A 19445-nucleotide genomic window follows, 5' to 3' on the forward strand; every position below is an offset into this window, starting at 1 on the left:
AAGGACTTCAAAGTTTTATCCTTTTAAACTAATAGATCCCTCTTTACCCTGCCCCAAAAATACTCATCAATAAGTAGTACATTGAGAAGAACATTTGAAAGAACAGGAATTATAGGCATGTGCCTCTTTTTTAAGCATTCATTATGAAGGTTTTTTCCAATATATAGGTAGAAGCTTGTTAATTTACTCAGCATGCTGTACAATGCTGTTAAGAGTTTACAGTAAGTTCTTACTATTAATTTTCCTTTTGCTGCAGATCCATCAGGGTACAGTTCCTGTCTCCTACACAGTGACAACAATGGCACCACATGGGATACCACTTTGCACAGGCCAGCACATCCCACCCTACAGCACACAGCAGGTCCCAGGGCGTTCAGTGGTTTTCAGTGGGCAGCACCTTCCAGTTTGCAGTGTGCCTCCTCCAGTAAGTGAGCTTCTATAGTTAATCCAGCTTCAATTTTAGACAGATGAATGGCAGGTACCATGAAGTTTCACTGTCTATGTGCTTTAACTGCACTGAAAGTACCCTTCTTTTTTTCTTCCCTTGAGGTGAATTGCAGTGGCATGTTAATATGGACCTTAGAACTGGTGAGCGTATGTATGTTGCTTATCTAATATCTTTATAGTGTATGGCTGTTTATAGTATGAAGTCCTGATGGCTTTTAATTCAAACTGCAGTCTAGTTTATGATTTAATGTCACCACATGAGCTTTTTGCTTACTTTCATATATTTAGAAGAATGATTCTATGGTTTTTACTACTCAGCCTACCAAGAAAATATTATAGATAGCTTGTTTGTGGATTGGTTATACACAAAGAAGGTCAGATAGTCTGAAACAGCTTTTCTTCTGAAAAGAAGAAAAAGATCAATAAAAGCTGAAAGGCTGAGCTGGAAATACTCTAACAAAATTATTCTTTAATAACGATGTCTCTCTTAGCCTTTCTGGGAATGAAATAAAGTGCCTTGATGGACTCACTTTTGTCACCTTTAAAATTGAAAGAATGTTGTCTGTTTTCTTAGAAATGTTCATGTATCAACTCAGAGAGGCATGATTCCAGAAATTCTAGTTCGTAGCGTTTCCATGCTATGCTATTCTTACAAAGTTCCCCACTAAGCCCAAACAGGTACTAGCACTGAAGAAGTAAAGGAGGTATCCCCAAGAAGTTTCAACTGTACAGAGGAAAGTTGTGGAACCTGCTGAAAGAACTGTGTTTTTTTGATTGTTTTACCATTTTCCAATATAAATCTGTAATATATCATATATACCAACTTCATGTACTTGGTACATACATTTATAATGTTGATGTATATATCGGATTCTGCCAGCTGTGCATTTGTCAGCAGTATGTCACCTATATTTTCCTCTCTTGCATGTTCTGTGATCAGAGGACATAAACAAGACTGTGGCACTGAAACAAAATCTTTGTTGTGATCACCTGTTTCTTTATTTAGGCTGCCTTATTAAGTTGAAGATTAAGGGTAATGTGCGTTTAGGTTGTCCAGAAGCCATTTATCCTCCTGAGAGACAGCAAGGCCTCAGACATACTGCTTGCCAGTCTGAAATATGCGTACATTATTTCCCTTTGCCTTTCAAACTGATTAAAATCTGTTACATGAGTCTCTATATCTGAGATAAAGAGGACTTTTTCCTTCTATTTGTAGTGTGTTTAGTGTAGAGGAAAGCTATCTCAGAGTGAGTACTCAACAATTGAAACAATTGCTGGATATCAAAATCAGCAAAGCAGGAAAGCAACATGGCCTACAGTAGAAATTATGTAACATCAGCAGATAGACTTTATGCTTTCTTCTATTAAGTCATCAAATTGGGAAATAATCTAAGTTAGGCGGGGACTCTGAAGGTCATCTGGTGGTCACCTGTATCCAAGAATGGAGATTTCACAGCTGTTCAGAGCCTCTGCTCCTGTATTTGACTGTCCTTACGGTGAAGATCTTCTGTGTATCTGATGGAAATTTCTCTTGTTGCAAAGTTTCTTTTGTTCTGTTGCTTCTTGTGAATTTACTTCGCCTTTTGAGGAAGAGTCAGGTTCTTCCTACTTATTCATGAAATTGTGGAAGGCAGTGGTAGAGTCATTACTTAGTTTCCTTAAGGCAGAAAAAATCCAGTTCTGTGGCGGCTTTTGTACAGAGTGACCCAAGGTCTTTACCATTAGTAGACTCATTTCATTGTGTCATTGTCTGCTTTTGGTACTGGGAAAGCCAAAATTGGGCACAGGTCTTAAGATGCAGTAGGCATCAAACAGGGACAGAATTCCCTACCTTGGCCCGCTATCTGTGCTTTTAGTAATGCAGCCCAGTATGCTATAAGTTGTCTTGACTGCAAGAATATGCTTCTCTCCTTGCTATACTCCTTGCTATACTCCTTGCCCACTACGATCAGATGTTTTTTCCCTATAAGGCCACTCCAAAACCAGTCACAAAATATCTTATTCCATCATTCTTTTGTTCCAGTTCCAGATTTCATATTTTGCCATGAACACTGTTCTTGTCATATAATTTCTCTATCCTATAGAAGTACATCTGAAAGGCAGCCCTGCCTTCTAGCACATTTCCTTACTCCCCAACTTCACTTGTGGACTCTTCAGTATCATTTTGCCAGTTTAACAAAACTTGTCTCATTTATCGTGTATGTAACTATAAAATAATCTTATATCATTTATGAAATACAGTCATTGACTCTAAAACCTGTAGAATCATATGTTCAAACAACAGAGGTTTTCCAGAGACTTGAATGAATAAACAATAGGTTTCATTTATTTCCTCTTAAAAGATCATGCAACCTCAGTGGCTCTGGCTTAGCGCAGATTGTTCCTAGCATATTAACTGTAAGTAGCTACACTATCTTCACTGTATGAAATCTTGGAGTCAAACATATTTTAAACTGTTCCCCAAACGTACTTCCTGTTCTATAGAGGCGTGGTGTTGCAGCTGTGAATTTAGCTTCAGCTACCTCAGAGAACAGTTTTGAGTTTAGTAAAATACAGTAGCAATTGTATTTTAATAGCAAAAACACTTTTTATAATAACAAGCTAGTAACTGTGGATGAAGGGTGGTCAGCGTCTAAAAATGTCAAATTAATCTGTTACTGTTTCAATGCATAAAGATTTACATTTGGTGGTGATTACAGTAAATGAGGCAGTTATTCCACCTTCGCTAATGTAAGCTAATCTTAAACTAGACTTCATTCCCACTTTGCTATTGTAGTCAGCATGCGCGGTATGTGTTGTGTAACAGAAGATAAAAATGGTGAGATGAGAACTGATTGTTCTACATTACTTTGTAGAGTTTGATAGGCTTGCAGGTAGGGTGGTGGAATTTTAAATATAAAACTATCTTAATAAACATATTTTTTCGTTTAAAACAAAGGTACTGTTGTTTTTTCAGCTAACAAGTGTGTTGTGAATTGCTCTTTTAATGAGCAAAAATTTAGCGCAAATTGTCTGGCATTTGGATGACAAATCAAAGAACAGGAAAAAGAATGAAGGTTTTCATGCTCCTCCATATCTAGAATTGGAAGTAAAACCGAGCTCTTCCAGGAAACACATTCCTGCTCACCTGCAGTGCATTCATTGGCTTCTGTGCTGTATAAGTAGTTCCAAAGATTAGAGGGAAAAAGCTGTTTCTGCAGAAAGTATATCTCAGCCTCCTTCAAAGCATAAAACTACTGTCAAAGTGGAGAACTGAGTTAAGAAAGGTGTTTTAAGGTACAGTCTGATGGCTAGCAGTCCCTCAGCTACATTTACATCTTTAAATGCTTGGAACACTTCTTTTGGTATGTCATTTTGAAGGTAAAACATGCAAGGAAGTTAGTACGGCACATACACCTACTCTTTACTCAGGAGTCCATCTAATAGTGAGTATTGAAAATCCCAGCTCTTGTTGACTTAAAGAAGTGAAAGCTGCTTTATAGCTAGGAGATATCACACTATGGTTTGAGTCTGTGGGATGCTAGTCATTGTGTATTTCAGTTAATATTTTTGTGCATTTAGGAGGTTTTTCCAAGTAGTCAAGAGAAATGCTTTGTCTTAATAGTATCTTTCCATGATAAATGTGGACTGTTCTGTAGGAACTTTGTGCTAGAGACTAAAAAAAGTATTTTCATTTTATTTCAGATGATTCAAGCGTGCTCAGTTCAGCACCTACCAGTACCGTATGCAGCATTTCCACCCTTTATTTCTAGCGACCCATTCCTTTTGCACCCTCCTCATCTGTCTCCACACCATCCTCCTCACTTGCCTCCTCCAGGACAGTTTGTTCCTTTCCAAGCCCAGCAGTCACGTTCGGTAAGTAATGCTTCTTACCTTCTCTCCTTAGAATTGGTGTGGCTGGAGGTGCAAGTGGTACTGATAACTATTTCAGAAAACTGATTTTGTTTAAAGTAACAGGATTTTGCGCTGTTATTTCCTTAGCAAGTCCTTTAACTACTTAGTGTGAAGATGAAAAAATAATTTTAAAATTCACTACTACTTTTCGAATTTCATCAGTTTTTATCAATGCTGTTTCTCCCTAAGCCTTTACTTTTTGTCAGACGGATGTATATCCTTACCACTTTCTTCAGATTCTTCTTTTTCAGAAAGCCACAGGGAAGTTAATCTGGTTATATGCTTCCTCTATGTTACTTCTCAGTTAATTTCTAAATGGTTTAGTGTTTTCACTAAAACATGATGATCTTAAAGCTTCCAAACATACTCAAGAGTCTATAGTCTCTCCCTTTCTTCTCTTTATTACTTGCAAAAGTTATTGGTGCTTTTTGCTCAAGCAGATTTGTCTTAGCGATGGCAACTGTGCAAACACAGGGAAATGTGACTCTGAATCTGAGGAGCAAAATTAGATTTTCTTTTCTGGCATACAGTTCTTACTGTAGGGTTATCTCTAGCCCATATGGGTTATCTCCCATTCATTTGTTTGCCTCTGTTATCAGAAGATGCCGATATGTTAGTAACGCAAAAATGGAAAACAGTTTTGTTGTTACTTATGAAAATTTCTAAAGCCCTGCACTGCCATATCTCAGGTACAGCTAAATGATGCAATAGTTTTGTTAAGGTAATGGGAGAACATCTGGAAAAATAGTTTTCAGTGGTAATCTTTGTAAGACGTTCTTTAAGAAAATGTGTGAACTTTGATTTTTAGCTTCAATTCCTTACTTAGGTTATTGACTGGATTTGACTTTCAACTCTGGCAAATAGCCAGTATTTTAGTGCTTTGAGAATACGTTGACTTAAAAGTTTGTACTGCGTGAAAGGGAAATAATTCTGCTTTGCTGCCAGAATATGGATTTCTTTGCTGAGTTTCCTTAAATGAGGAATTTAGAATTAGAAACAGAAAGATGCGTTAATGAAACAGTGACTGCTCTTGAATGTTTCTTGATAACTGTTGAGCCTGACATATCAGAGAATTTTAGGGGTTGGATGGGACCTCTGGAGATCATTTAGTCCAACCCCATGTTAAAGCAGGTTCCTTAGAGTAGGTTGAGCAGGAAAGCATCCAGGTGAGTATTGAATTTCATCCCCAGAGAGGGAGACTCCACTGCTTCTGTGGGTGGCACGTCACCCTCAAATCATAGAATCATAGAGGCTAGAAAAGATCATTAAGATGATCTAGTCCAACCACCAACCTATCACCACCATGCCCACTAAACCACATCCCTCAATGCCACATCCATATGGTACACCTCCAAAGATGGTGACTCCACCACCTCCCTGAGCAACCTGTTTCAATATCTCACCACTTCTACTCTGAAGAAATTTTTCCTAATATCCAAACTGAACTTACCCTGATGCAGCTTAAGGCTGTTACCTTTCATCCTGTCATAAGTCACCTAAGACAGCAGGCCAACCCCTATCATGCTACAGCATCCTTTCAGGAAATTGGTGAGTGATAAGGTTTCTCTTGCCTGCTCATGGCCAGCTTGTTTTCCACCACGACAGTCAAGTCCTTCTCTGCACAATTGTGGATGTACTACAGTTGACTAGATTACAGTATTAAGCTGGGATCTCATGGGTTGTCTGTTCTTGATAAGATTGCTTGCACTATCCTCCTAGGAAACCACTTGCTTGATTACTGTATCACTCACAGTTTAATACTACTGGAGTCACTGTGTTCACTCTCCTCTTTTCAGAATGTCTAAACTAATTTCAGTTCTTGTCTTTGGTTTGTTTTTTTCCCCTCTTTCATACTTGTTAAATGAAAGCACCCTGGCAAGAAGGAGAGCAAATATTTGTCCTACAAAATGCAGTAGGCAGGAAATTACAGCTATTCCAGTATTTGCTAGATGACATAAATTCCTGGTCATTTAGCGTGACTAGCTGGAAAAATTGAATTAATAGCAAAAATGTAGTGTTGTCTTCACTTTTTGGTAATGTTAATGATGCAGAAGTTGTTCATACTGTTATTCTGTGAATGTGAATATTGTTTTACTCGTAATTTTTTAATACTGTACAATTGACTACAGCAGCTCAGAGTATACATCTGAGATTGCAGTTCTATAGTGGGAAAATATTATATCTCATTTTTGCAGCAAAGACATGTATTTTTTTTTTTTTTTTAGCCATTTCAAAGGATAGAAAATGAAGTAGAACTACTTGGAGAACATCTTCCTGTAGGAGGTTTTACATATCCTCCCTCAGCTCATCCACCAACGTTGCCTCCCTCAGCCCCTCTCCAGTTCTTAACTCATGATCCTTTACACCAGGAAGTATCATTTGGCGTTGTAAGTATTGTTTTACATGCTGTAATCTCAGTCATGCTGTTAGCTGTCTTGCGTTCTAATGCGTAGCGTATTTTATCAAAAACTTGCGCTTCTTGCAGTTGTAGTCCATTAATGACTATATATTGCAATATTTCAAGCCCATTTTACTGAAGTTAACTAAGCCTGTATTGCTGATATCAGTAAATGATTTCTGATAACATTATCTAGGGAGACAGCGATAGTAGTTACTTTGAAAAGAGTTGCATGTTTGACAAGTCTGCTACTATAGAAACTAGTTAGCGTTTAGAAAAGCTGTTGCCACATACGCTGTTGCTAGTTGTCATCCATACTTTGACTTTCTGCAAGTCAGAAAAACTAGAATTCTTTAAAATAGTGTTTTGGTTTTTTCCTGGAATGTTTGCAATACACAGGCAGTTGTATAGATCAATTCCATACTGCAGGCTATGTTACAATACAGAAGTAGTTGGGGTGTTTTTAAGCCAACTTTCAGTATGACTGTAGGCAGTACCACTGCAAGATCATGAAACAATTAAACATGGTGCAAGATTAAATCTGTGCTGAAACTTGTACTTCCAGTATCTCTACTACCTCTAAAGTCTTTGCGGTGCACTTTGGTCTGTTGTTTTTTTTTGTTGTTGTTGTTGAAAAAGCCTTTCCTCTGTGTGTAATGCTTGAAGAAATAACTAACTCAGTATTTTTTTTTTCTTTAATACTTGACCTGTGCATCAAGTTGTCAGAAAGTTTTAGAGGCACAGTGGTGCTTCAACCTTTAAATGGAAATGAAATTTTAGGACCTGCAACATCAGAACATAGAGCTAGCTGTTCATTATTAGTCACCTTGAAATCATGCACCATAGTTAATGTGAATGGTCTTCCCATGAAATTTTCACTCACTATGATACACTTTCACATACACTTACAAAACTTTTGTAAGTTGCTTGGATTTTATTCACAAACATCTTTGAAGTTTTTGTAATTTCTAAGTTCAGTCCTTAAAAACAGGTAGCAAATGAATAGCACACTTATGCAGGTTAATGTTATTTTTCCTCTGTAGTGCCTTAATTCTGGGTTGTATACTGTTGAGGGGTGGAATAGGGGTGTAATCTTGATCTTTTGTAAAAGAGTCTTAACTATTTTTTAAATTTCTCTAGTGATTAAAAATGATTTTAAGAAAAGCTTGATATTCTTTAAATTATCACTAATGTTCTATTTATATTAAAATTATAATGGAATGGTTACATCTCTGATTTTCTTTCAGTCAGTTAACTGAAATCTGAGCACAGCACTTTCTAATGATATTCTGGATCACAGAATTCTCAAAGCTGTAAAGCTAGTGTTTACTCTGTCTAGTGTGAGGTCTTTTCTTTCAAGAAAAAGACCCAATTTTTCCACATTGTGTTCATGTTAATATGTAAATCTAATGTAAAACTGTGGCTATCTGTTAGGTATATTTATCTTGTAAAGTTAAGGGTCTTTAGATTAGTTACTGGTGGTGTTTGGCTTTTCTGTGTTCAAACATGGAAGAATAAATACTCGTTAATAAAGATTTTGAGTGTTCTTTGTTCCAAAGAAATAAATGCCTCAAGGCTTTCAAATATTAATGCAATAATGGTTCATCAATTTCAACTTTAAAAATTAATAGATACTTCTTGTACCTTGACTATTTCTGGGGGGGAAAAAGTTATTATTAAATGGAAAATTTCTACCATTTATGTCCCTGTTCTTTTAGGTAAAACAAGGAATTACAAAAAATAATACTGAAAACTTAAACATTCAAGTGAAGGGTTTGGCATGCAAATGAAAAATAATAAAGCCCTGTTTTATCCTTGTAAATTGAAGCTGCAGGCTTGAGAGCCTCTTTAAGCATTGTCCATATGCAAACTTGTACAAACTTGCTCTACAGATAACATAGCTTTATTTTCAGTGTAATTGTATGCTGCTGCTTCTTTAATTCCTGATCAGAGATTCTGCTGTAGTGCGTAGTGGTGGTGCCCCCTACTAGGTAATAATCTTACACCAATGAAAGAATTTGTGAAGAGAACAAGCTACAGACCGTCAAGGGGGTTGTTGTTATTGTTTCTGTTTGTATTTTTAAAGCTTTTTCTTTGTCTTGTGCACAAGCCTGCATAATAGGACTGAGCCTAAAAGCTGAAATGCTCTATTTACAAAAGAGTCAGGTCTTACCTGCTTTCCAAAGCCTCATGTACATGTGAACTACGCATAAAATGTCTTGCAAGGATTTCTGCTGTGTGTTACTACTTCTTCACATGGAATGGTGATTCCAGTGATTCCATTACTGATAGAAATTTTTGTTTCAAATTGTTAAGAAAGACTGAGGCTATTTGGACATAATCAGTATCCAAAATGGCTGGATTTTTTGAGTGATGCCTCTTTGAAAGTGGGCTTTGATATTCAGATTTCAGTTTGATTAGGAAAACCAAATACTAAATCACAGGATAACAAAGTGGTTGAGGTTGGAAAAGGGCCCCTGGAGGTCCTCTGGTCAAATCTCCTGTCCTCAAGCAAGGACACCTAGAGCTATTTGTCCAGCACCATGTCCAGGTGGCTTTTGAAGATCTCCAGGGAGGAGACTCTACAAACCTCTTTGGGCAGCCTGTTCCAGTGCTCTGTCACCTGCACAGTGAAGAAGTGCTTCTAGATGCGCTCCCGTGTTCCAGATTGTGCCCGTTGCCTCTTGTACTGGCACTGGGCACCACTGAAAAAGAGCCTGGCTCCATCCTCTTTGCACCCTCCCTTCAGGTATTTGTACCTATTGATGAAATCCCCTCCGAGTCTTCTCTTCTCCAGTCTGAACAGCTCTCTCAACCTCTCCTCACAGAAGAGGTACTGCAGTCCATCATCTCGGTGGCCCTATGCTGTACTCTCTCAGTACCTTCCTTTCTCTGTTTTGTACCTAGAAGCTCAGAGCTGGGCGCAAGTACCAGTTCTAAAGGTTTCAGAGGAAGCTTATTTTCTTCTCTCTTGCAGCCTTACCCACCGTTTATGCCTCGAAGACTCGCAGGGCGCAGCAGATACCGATCACAGCAGCCGATACCTCCACACCCTTACCATCCTAGTCTACTACCTTATGTGCTGTAAGTTCAAAGTATATTTGCTTCCGTGTAGGTTATTACAAAGTAATTTGAGTTAACCAGTCCTCTCAATAGAGACTTGCAGTTTTTATGGTTGGACTCTAATAGAGAATAGACAGTTCTGCTGCACCAGAAAGGAGAAAAACTTCGATATCTATGTAAAATTTCCAACCTGCTGTGGATAACGTATGCACTTGTGCAAGGCAAAATACAAGTGCAGTTTTGTCCAGTGTAGTTTTGTGCCTACGGTGTGTCTTTTTTCTGGACTGAAAGCATATAGATGTTTGACATAAGTAAATTCAAAACTTACTTCGTGGATACATCTGTGGATTTAATGATTAAACTGCAGTGTAAAGTCCTAAGAGTCTTGAATCAAAATAGTTTGGTTTTGTTCATAACAGAATCATTATATTTTATCCACTTAAAGAAATAAAATATTTAAATCCAGAGCCAAATCCAATTCATCATCAGTACTCACTTTCCATAATGTGTGATAATCAAGAGATTCATTTTCATAACAGTTATAAGTCTTAATCTAAGTATCACTTAAAATATGCATGCAGTTTAAAAAGCAGCACTGCCAGGATCAGGAAGTGGCAGAACTAGCTTCTCTCTTGATTCTTTCACTGCAAGCATCAGTTCTTGATTTCAAACATAAGATTTCCATCAGTTCTGAGAATACGTAATTTTGAAAGGGATCAGTAAGATAACTTTGGCAATGACACAGGTTTCTGATGTTTCCTTCAGTGAGGTACTGAGCCTTACACTTTGTTTGTTCTCATGGTAGATCAATGTTCCCAGTTCCACCTGCAGTTGGACGAGCTTTCAGCATTGAGCTGGATGTGGAAGATGGAGAGGTAGAAAACTATGAGGTTGGTATGAAAACAACAACTATGTTTAAAGAATTGAATTGTAAATTATGTTTTCAGTCTTGTTTCTGGCTTTCAAATAAGTGTAATAACTGAAAAGACAAAATCCAGAAACCATCCTCTTGTACTTGTTTGTGGTACTGGATATTTCAAGCCTTACTTTTTGTCTGTTTCTCTTCCCCAGACTAGTAATCATTAACTTGTTCAGTCTTTGTCTTCTTCATATTACTCTTCCTCTTTTGAGTTGTAACTGATTTTAAATGTCAAACAGAAATAAAGCACATTCAAAAGAGAAGTTACTTGAGTAACTACAGAATAGTGTTAATATCACAGGATTAATTGATGTAACAGTTACAGAACTGTTTCAGTGCCTTTTCTTCTTTACCCTCAGGAGGATACATTATTTCACATCTACAGATGCAGAACCATCCTTAATATCCTAGGTAGTTATGGGACAGTCCAAGCTGTTGCATCTTTGCTGGTTCTAGGACTGTTGGATTCCCTTGGGATTCTCTTCAGATACTTTTTCTTTCAAAAACTCGTTTGGCATCTCTTCACATGTGCTCCTTTGAGGAGCTCTCTGTAGTAACAGCACATTGGCTAGTTTAACTGTGAGCATTATTGTAACTTCTGTGCTAGTTCTGAAGCAGCATCATCTTGTTTTGGAGACTTTGGGCCCTCAGATTGAAAATATTAGAAATGACTGTGATCAGTAATGGTTTGCAGCTTTTACCAACTCTTAATTTTTTTATGCATTCATTCTCCATCAAGCTTGTTGCAGTATTTTTTCACTAAAAAAAAAAAAGAGATGTAAGTTATACCCGACAGAGAGCGAATTCATTTCATGACTCTTCATTGCTATGTTTGACTCATGGAAAAAGGAGCATACAATTTGGGAAAAAAAGTACTTAAACCTCAATAGTATGCATTCATTTTTGAGGCTGATGATAAAATCTCCACGTCTCAATTCATCTAGCCCAAGGTGTGGAGTGGGAATCAGAATCTGTCCCCTGAACTCTTGTGTTTCTCTCACAGGACCAGGCTCATAGTGTATTATTAGGAAGTGAATGTGTTGACTTTTTTTTCTGCTTACCCCCACTATTAATTTTATAGTGGGATGATGTGGATCTTAGAGAAACAAAATACATACTAAGCTGTGTATGCAAGCACAGGAATCATTTGAAGTTTGATTCTGGATTTTGAAATCACGAAGGAATATCCTGCATAATTTAGAAAGATGTTTGGAAGAGGATGATGGACAAATCTTCCTATCGAATCTTATTTTATAGGGGAGATCTAAGGTTCTAAACATTTCCTTATAGAAGGGTGGTTTGTGCTGCCAGGTTATGTAGTAACAGCTCTGTAACAGCATCTCCACATCTCACTGAACCAGAATTTGTTTAAGCAGTGAATTTTTAAATGTCTAACTTCCGTGTTTTGCAGGCCCTGCTGAATTTGGCAGAACGTCTGGGAGAAGCCAAACCACGAGGACTGACAAAGGCGGACATCGAACAACTCCCATCCTACAGATTCAATCCAAACAACCACCAGTCAGAACAGACACTGTAAGTACACATATCTTTTTCAAAGTTACATAGTTTATCTGGCTGTATTTTCATTTCTTTAGACTGCAGCCTCCGCTGCACTATAGGAACTAAAAGCAGTGATTATCAGTAAACAGTTTTATTAATTAAAGATAGAACTCATTCAGTGTTCTCAGTTTACATTGCTACACTGCTCATCCTCAAACACAAACACAAGTAACTGTTGTAACTGCTACGATGCTGCAACTGTATCAGCAAAGTTGTGTGTGACATATATGTTTGGTGTTCTTAAATAGCAGATACATTTGAACTTTGCTATCTTTTTTAGGTGCGTGGTGTGCATGTGTGATTTTGAGTCAAGGCAGCTACTTAGAGTCTTACCCTGTAACCACGAGTTCCATGCCAAGTGTGTTGATAAATGGCTTAAGGTAAAAAAAAAAAAAAAAAAAAAGTTTTAAGAGGGGATTCATTATGTATGGGTTTTGAGTTGGGATGGTTATTGTTTTGGGATTTGTTTGTTGTTTTACTGTTCTTCTTTTCCTCTTATTTCATTTTTCTCCATTGTTAGAGTAGAAATGTGAGCAGACTTCAGAGCACTATATAGTTATGTTATTTTTTTAATGATTGGTTCAGTATGTTTCTTTATAATTTTTGGCATAAGGAAGAAGGAACATAAAGAGAATTGTTTTCATGGTCAGATCTGTTTTCCGTTTGCACAAAACAGTGGAATTCAACTGTGAATTCAACTTTAAATTTATGAGTACACGAATCAAAAAAGAAATGATATGGTAACATAAGGAGTACAAATTAGAGCTTCTCTGTTGATGGCGAATTTGTTTTCGATATCATGTGTAGCAAAGAGTAAATAATACTTCCTTCCTGTTTTGCTGTCATTGTTTGGTTTTGAGGCACATCAAGTGTGTGTGTGTATGTGTTTATACATACATATTTATGTAAATGCAATATATACTAATAAGATTAACCTGTAATTATGGTTTTACATAATTAAGATATAATCTTTCAAAACAACTTGAGGAGAAATGAAAGGATCTGGAAGCTGGATAGCTCAGTAAGGTGACAGAGAATATAGGAACTAGGCATGAAGAATAGAAGACATAAATAAGTAGATGACGACGTGCAGAACGTCTCTACAAATTGCATTAGCCAGACCTATTGCCAGCAAGGTATTGATTCCCATCTTGTTGCACCTTTCTTTCCTGTATTTTATTTTCTTCAGCTTTAGTTTATTCTCTGTGTATAATTTCTGCACAAAATTTGAAACTGCGATGATTGTGTTAAAAAACACTGGAAACAGTCTGTGATGCAATCTGCTGGAAAAGGAATTAAAAAGCCCTTGGCTTTTTGACTTTGTAGCAGCAACAAAATGCCTATCTTTGGCATACACTGAAATATTTTGTGCAAAGAATGAAAAATCAAGTTAATATTGGCAGCAACCTTTCAGCTAACGTTTGGTAGAACTGTTGTCCTTTGGTATTTGAATCCACATACATACATCAGAATCAGCAAAAGGAATATAAACATCTAGTTGTTTTATCTTCAGATTTAGTAAATAGAATAATTATAATAAAAACTAACAAAGGTGTAGGCTATTGAAAGTGGCATTCTTCATTGTCTCCTGTCTCTGTGCTCTGGAAGTGTTCACACTAGATTTGAAAAATTTTTTTGATGCATAAAACTTCTTAAATTGTTTATGCAGTTGACAAAGTAGCCACTGATAGTACTCAGTTTATTTTGTGAAAAAAGAAATTGTTTCATTGGACTTCACACAGCCTTTGATACAGAGGATTTTGTAAGCTCATCTGCAGTAAGTTAGTTACATAGATTTTAAAGAGAACGCTCTTCCCAGGCTGTTAGTGCAGAAAACATGCATCTCACTCAGGGAGTCCATGATCTGCAGATTACTAAGAGTTAGGAAAATACGGCAGGGAAGTATCATGCATGCTTGTCATGTTCCTTGTGCTCTTTGTTATGTGCTTTTGGTCTCAAGAATCAGGCAGTTAAATGAATATTTTTTGGGACTCAGTGTGGCAGTTCTGAAGTTGCATTCAGTACTTTGAGTTGGTAGTGAACTAGCAATTGAATTCAAATCAGCAAACTAAAAAAAAACCTAGAACCTATTTTAGCCTTTGTTTTACAATCTTAAATGTTCTGTATTGATGGTAAAAACAATTATGACCTAGTCTGGATGCCTCTCCCAGGTTAGGAATCACTTATTTTCGAGCAGGTCTGATTGTGGTACTGTCTAACTTAAGTGTTGTAAGCTTAAGCAGAATGAGGTGAAAGCTGTGCAATCTAAACTTAAAGGAGGTGCAGTTGCATCCACCAAAAATGGCTTGCATTGGCCTAACATGTCTTAAAATTGGATGCAAAATGAGCTAGAGAAGGATAAAGCATCATAGTGGAGTGTTGCTAAATCAGTCTGTCTGTACCACATACGTTTAGTTGCACTATAAGAAGATGCTGTGTAAAATAAAGATTATTTTGCTTTGCAAACCAGAGCAAATAACCTGTATAACTTCAGCCTATTTTAGCTAAAGCCTGTGTTTACAGTTAAAGCAGCCACCAACTGAAAATGGGGGTAACTACAGGATATTATTTTTGTCCATTTTCTTACACATTCATTTTATACATTGAGAGTATAGTTGTGTGCAGATAATTCACAACATCCGATCAATATCGTACTGATAAGTATGCAAGAAAAATAAAAATTGTAGCTTTTAGTACTTCAAACCTAAAAAAGCCACCTCTCAAAAATCCCAAACCCTAAAAATATCAGTCATGTTAAAGAGCAGTGTTTCATGCTACACTGATATGTACTTATTTATTTTGCAGTTACCTCTTGAATCATTAATTCATTGAATTTTGAAGAACTTGCCACTTATTTTAAAAATTACATAAACTGAACTATATGTAGAATAATGCAAACCAAGTGATGGTGTTGTCCTCAAGTAACTGCAGAACTGCAGGAGACGGAGCAAGAAATAATTAATGATTATCTAGGCGTGCTTTACAGAAACTATAAAAGATGATTAAATGCAACATAAACTATATATCATTAATAACAGAAGTAATAGAAAAAATGTTATTCATTTTAATTATTTTATTAAGAAATGTTTTTTAGTAATGGCATGCTTCTTCCATTGACATTTACAGTTCATACTTGAAATGTGTGGCAATGATTTCTGTACTGGGATCGGGGGAGCCATGTTTTCTATTGCTGTCAGTTTTGTTTTCATTGAAAAGTTTGGAGAACTTGGAGCTGAGGGTGGTTGATTTTGTAGTTGTGGGCATTGTGAAGTACAGAGTCTGGGACAGGGAAGAGTTATTCTCCCTCTCCCCTTCACAAAGTAAATGTTGTATCATAAATGTGATACATGTTGTTCCTGCTGTTTATCATTACTTTTTTCATTTGAAATTATGTCTTCACTTACAAAGAGGAAGAGAATGCAGAAATACTCCCTGTAGCTCAAGGAGTGTTACCTTTCATCTATCTTTCCTTTTTAAGGAAGCTGTAGAAAGTTGATGGATATGTATTTTCAGTGAGCGCTTTAATGAAGGGCTAAAGTTAGGCCTCCTTTTCTGTGTGTTATTACTTGGGTTTGAATTTTAATACCTATTTAATCAGATAATCTCCCTTCTTTTCTTTTTTACTAAAATCCCTTCTGTTTTTCACTGTTCTGCCTTAAGCTTTTACCAGCTCAGTTCGATGAGTTTCTTTAAGAATAACCGGATAAAGAAAGCGTGAAGAGATGTCATCACTGATTGCATCTTGTCATGTGCAGCATGACACGTCATGTGTTGTCACAGCTTGTGACAACATGGCACCTTTGTTTAATAATTTAGGGCATTTATTGCCAGTCCAAAGTGACTAGTTTGATTTTGATGGGTTCCACTGAATGCACAGTACCCCTTCCTAGTTGCTCCCTTCTGATTGCAGTTTACTGTTACAACATATCTACATTAGTATAACCACTGGCACTTAGAAAAAAGCCCAGTTTGCTGCATTTCTTTTATCTCTTTAATATTAAAAAGCCTCTTTTTTTTTTTGTAAATGTAGTTATGAATTGACAGACTTAAAACTCTGAAGTAACGAAGTGCATGAAAACGCCTTGTCATTTCTTGCTTTTGGGTAGTCTTGAGCTTTGAAAATAGCAACATTGTTATCACATATGTTCCATGTCATACACCTGTTTGTCATTACAGTAAACCCTTTTTTGTTTCTGGTTTTGCAGGCAAATCGTACCTGCCCAATTTGCAGAGCTGATGCTTCAGAAGTGCATCGTGATTAGAGTGACCAATCTAAGAGCACAAATCTGGTTTGGGTGTTCCTGGTCATGTGTATATATGAACTATCTATTGAACTTACCCATGTGGCTTCCAGCCTTTTCCTTTACACAAAAGGGTCAGTGGACCTTACTTTGCACTGTGTGACTTAATCAATTATAAAGCTTATAACTAGTCTTCACATCTACGGGATTGTTATACTAACAGTGTGATTGGAACTCCAAAGATTTTTTTCTTTAGCTTAATTTTGTGTGTGCACTAACATTCCCTGGTTTTTGTGTGATCATTCTGAGTGTTGCTGCGAGATTACTGTGGATGTGATCTTTTAGCATGTGCTTTTATATAAAAGAAAAAAAAGAAAAAAAAAAAAGTGGTAGCTCCAAACAGTATAGCAATCTACCTTATATAGAGCCTTCAGATACTGTGAGTGGGAGTGAGTGGTGTGAATGTTTGCTTGTGAGAGGATGCGTGAAGTGTGCTTGGGAATGAGTGTGCATGTGTGTTTGAGAACCTATATACCAGCATGTGCTGAGAACGTATGTGTGTAGTATTAATTATGCTGCAATGTATAATCTTGTGTGTTATTTAAACAGTACTAGTACTGTACACTGGTTCCTTTCCTTGTGTTTGCAGTTGCACACTAAATACAATGGGTGCAGCAATTACAGACATTTAGTATTTCCTCCCCAATGTACTTACAGGTACTTACCTGTCTACCTGCTATTCAAACAAGCTGTTATGCTTCCCTTTACTCGGAGGCTTTAAGTGCATACCACTAAAGGGGTCATTGATTATTCATAGATGAGTAATGTTAGGTTTTAGCATATGTTACAGAGCTCAGATTTTTACTTTGCTGATTTACAAGTTATTTTATCAATGTAAAGTTGCAATATCACACAAATCGTTAAGCAATATTAACATTTTCAATTAGCAATTTCAGTATCAACGTGTTCCTGTTCTCCTTTTCAATTTTTCTAGTTGGGCTATAATTGCATTCGGTTGATTTGACATTAGAGCTGAGTTCTGAAGATGTTGCAGTTACGCACTTCTTTCATGAAAGGAAGCAGAAAGGACATTGAGGGTCTTGTGCAACAGCCCTTCATTTTTTGCCATTGTGCTTGCTAAATAGATAATCCTCTAGCTTACAAGCATTGGCTTTAATCATACACATTCTTTGTCTTTTGTATACAATTAAAATAACTTGTAAGAGGTTACAATTTTATTCCTGCAACTTCATGAATAAAATAAAATTTCTAGCATTTTCTCAGAGAAGTAGAACTTCTGGTTTTTTGTTGTATCACAAAAGAGGGTGGTTTTTGGTCACTCGTTGCAGAATTCAGTTGCCCTGATGCTGCTTCTTGTCCCTCATTATTTTCGTGATGAGTATAATGTGAAGAAGGAACTCCCTTGGTTTTTGCAATTGAGTTTCCAGAGTACTCCACCGCAGTACGAAACGGGAGCACCTTCTGAACAAAACGTTGTTAAACAGGGGGTAGCTTCTATTCAACTGCTTTCTGAATAGTGTTTTCTTTGTACTTTTTTTAAAAAAAAGTAGCTCCATTTACAACATTTCAGACTGTTAGCATCTTCAGCATGTTCCTCTAAAATACTAACGTCCACCTATGCCATAGTTATTCAGAGGATGCACTTCTTGCATCAGATTGCTTCTCCTGCTTTGTCATTACTTCAGTTGCAGCAGCACAAGTGGCACAGTTAGCAATATTGATGCATCTTGCTGCCAGTCTCAGCTTTAAGTTGATTCTCTATCATTTCTGATGATTTTGTATGCTGCTATGCTTTAGTATCAATTATAATTTCAGTGTTACATGTTCTCCATGCTGTTTGCCCTCTTTCAGTATTCTACAGACCAATCACAGCTGATGGTGCAGATGAAATAAAAGCACAATTTTGCCCTGTGTCAGATGCTCTTGCCTCCATTTGTGTAATTACACAGGTAGTTCTCAGAAATACTGAGTCTTTCCATTCTTACTCGTACGTAAGAACACTAAACAAATGAAAACATGCTGTTAGATCAAAATACTGAAATTCCTCCTCTCTTCCAGAGGAGTTAGAATAATCTTTCACAATAACACCTGGCAGGTTAAAGTACATATATTAAAATTTATTTTTTTAACAGATGAAATCATCTTGTTTAAAAAAAACATATACCACGTCTTACAAAACTTAGGCTCTTTTATATAGCTGCAAAAGAAAAATTTCTATGCGTGCAAATTTAACCACAGCTAACACTGTTTGATATTCAGTTTTAAGCATGGGAAGAGGGCACTTCTCTAAGCATTCACGTTCTTCTGAAGCCAAGGGAACGTCACCCTTTTCCTGGAATTGAGAAATCCTGATGTATAAAGTCCCTTTCCCCAGTGGAACTCTGTGACGCACTGGGAGACTGACGAGTCGGAGGGTCTAACTGGGTAAAATCCTGAAATGATTTGTTGCACTCTTACGGCTTGTCTCTTCTGAAATGGTTCATTTGTTTGCATGGGTCTGTTGCAGATGTGTGTGAACTTGCTTCCTGTGGTTAGTGTGTGTAAAACAGCACACGTGCACATGTTCTGGATCAGCTCAGATGATCCACAGCCGACCTCGGTTGTGGCTATTGATGGGGATTCGCGCTGAGCTGCTCACTGCCATGCATTCTGTACATTTGTTTGTAACTTCTCAGCCTGCCGTGGTGCCAGGCAGCACAGCATCCAGCAAGACATTTTTTATGTTCCTCCCCTTCCTGGCTTCACCTGTCCCCTTTCCCTCCTAAACAGTCCATAAGACATTTGCTCTATCATATTGGCACTGCTGTGGCTTTGGCATAAACTGCCAATTAAATTTGAAGTTTAAGGGGATATCAAGGCCTACAGATAATTCCAATGTCTCATTTTGTGACTTTATTTACAA

General features: G+C 37.1%; 2 protein-coding genes across 2 annotated transcripts in view; both read left to right on the plus strand.

The window, feature by feature from the left end:
* The window catches only part of CPLX1 (complexin 1), a 540694-nt gene that overhangs the window by 259187 nt on the left and 262062 nt on the right, over positions 1–19445 (plus strand). The gene's annotated exons all lie outside the window — the stretch shown is intronic.
* RNF38 (ring finger protein 38) lies at positions 188–19445 on the plus strand. Its single transcript, XM_019610119.1, has 8 exons — positions 188–424; positions 4132–4302; positions 6567–6728; positions 9717–9823; positions 10608–10692; positions 12133–12254; positions 12562–12661; positions 16487–19445. Exons 1-8 carry the CDS (start codon positions 203–205, stop codon positions 16541–16543), a joined length of 1026 nt encoding a protein of 341 aa, XP_019465664.1. The 5' UTR covers positions 188–202; the 3' UTR covers positions 16544–19445.

Source organism: Meleagris gallopavo, chromosome Z (genome assembly GCF_000146605.3).
Source record: "Meleagris gallopavo isolate NT-WF06-2002-E0010 breed Aviagen turkey brand Nicholas breeding stock chromosome Z, Turkey_5.1, whole genome shotgun sequence".
Lineage (NCBI taxonomy): Eukaryota > Metazoa > Chordata > Aves > Galliformes > Phasianidae > Meleagris > Meleagris gallopavo.

Coding starts and splice junctions, on each gene's coding strand:
- RNF38 (XM_019610119.1), top strand. CDS start 203: ATGCTGTTAAGAGTTTACAGTAAGTTCTTACTATTAATTTTCCTTTTG. Junction 4,303..6,566: donor AAGCCCAGCAGTCACGTTCG/GTAAGTAATGCT, acceptor TTTTTTTTTTAG/CCATTTCAAAGGATAGAAAA. Junction 10,693..12,132: donor GAGAGGTAGAAAACTATGAG/GTTGGTATGAAA, acceptor CGTGTTTTGCAG/GCCCTGCTGAATTTGGCAGA.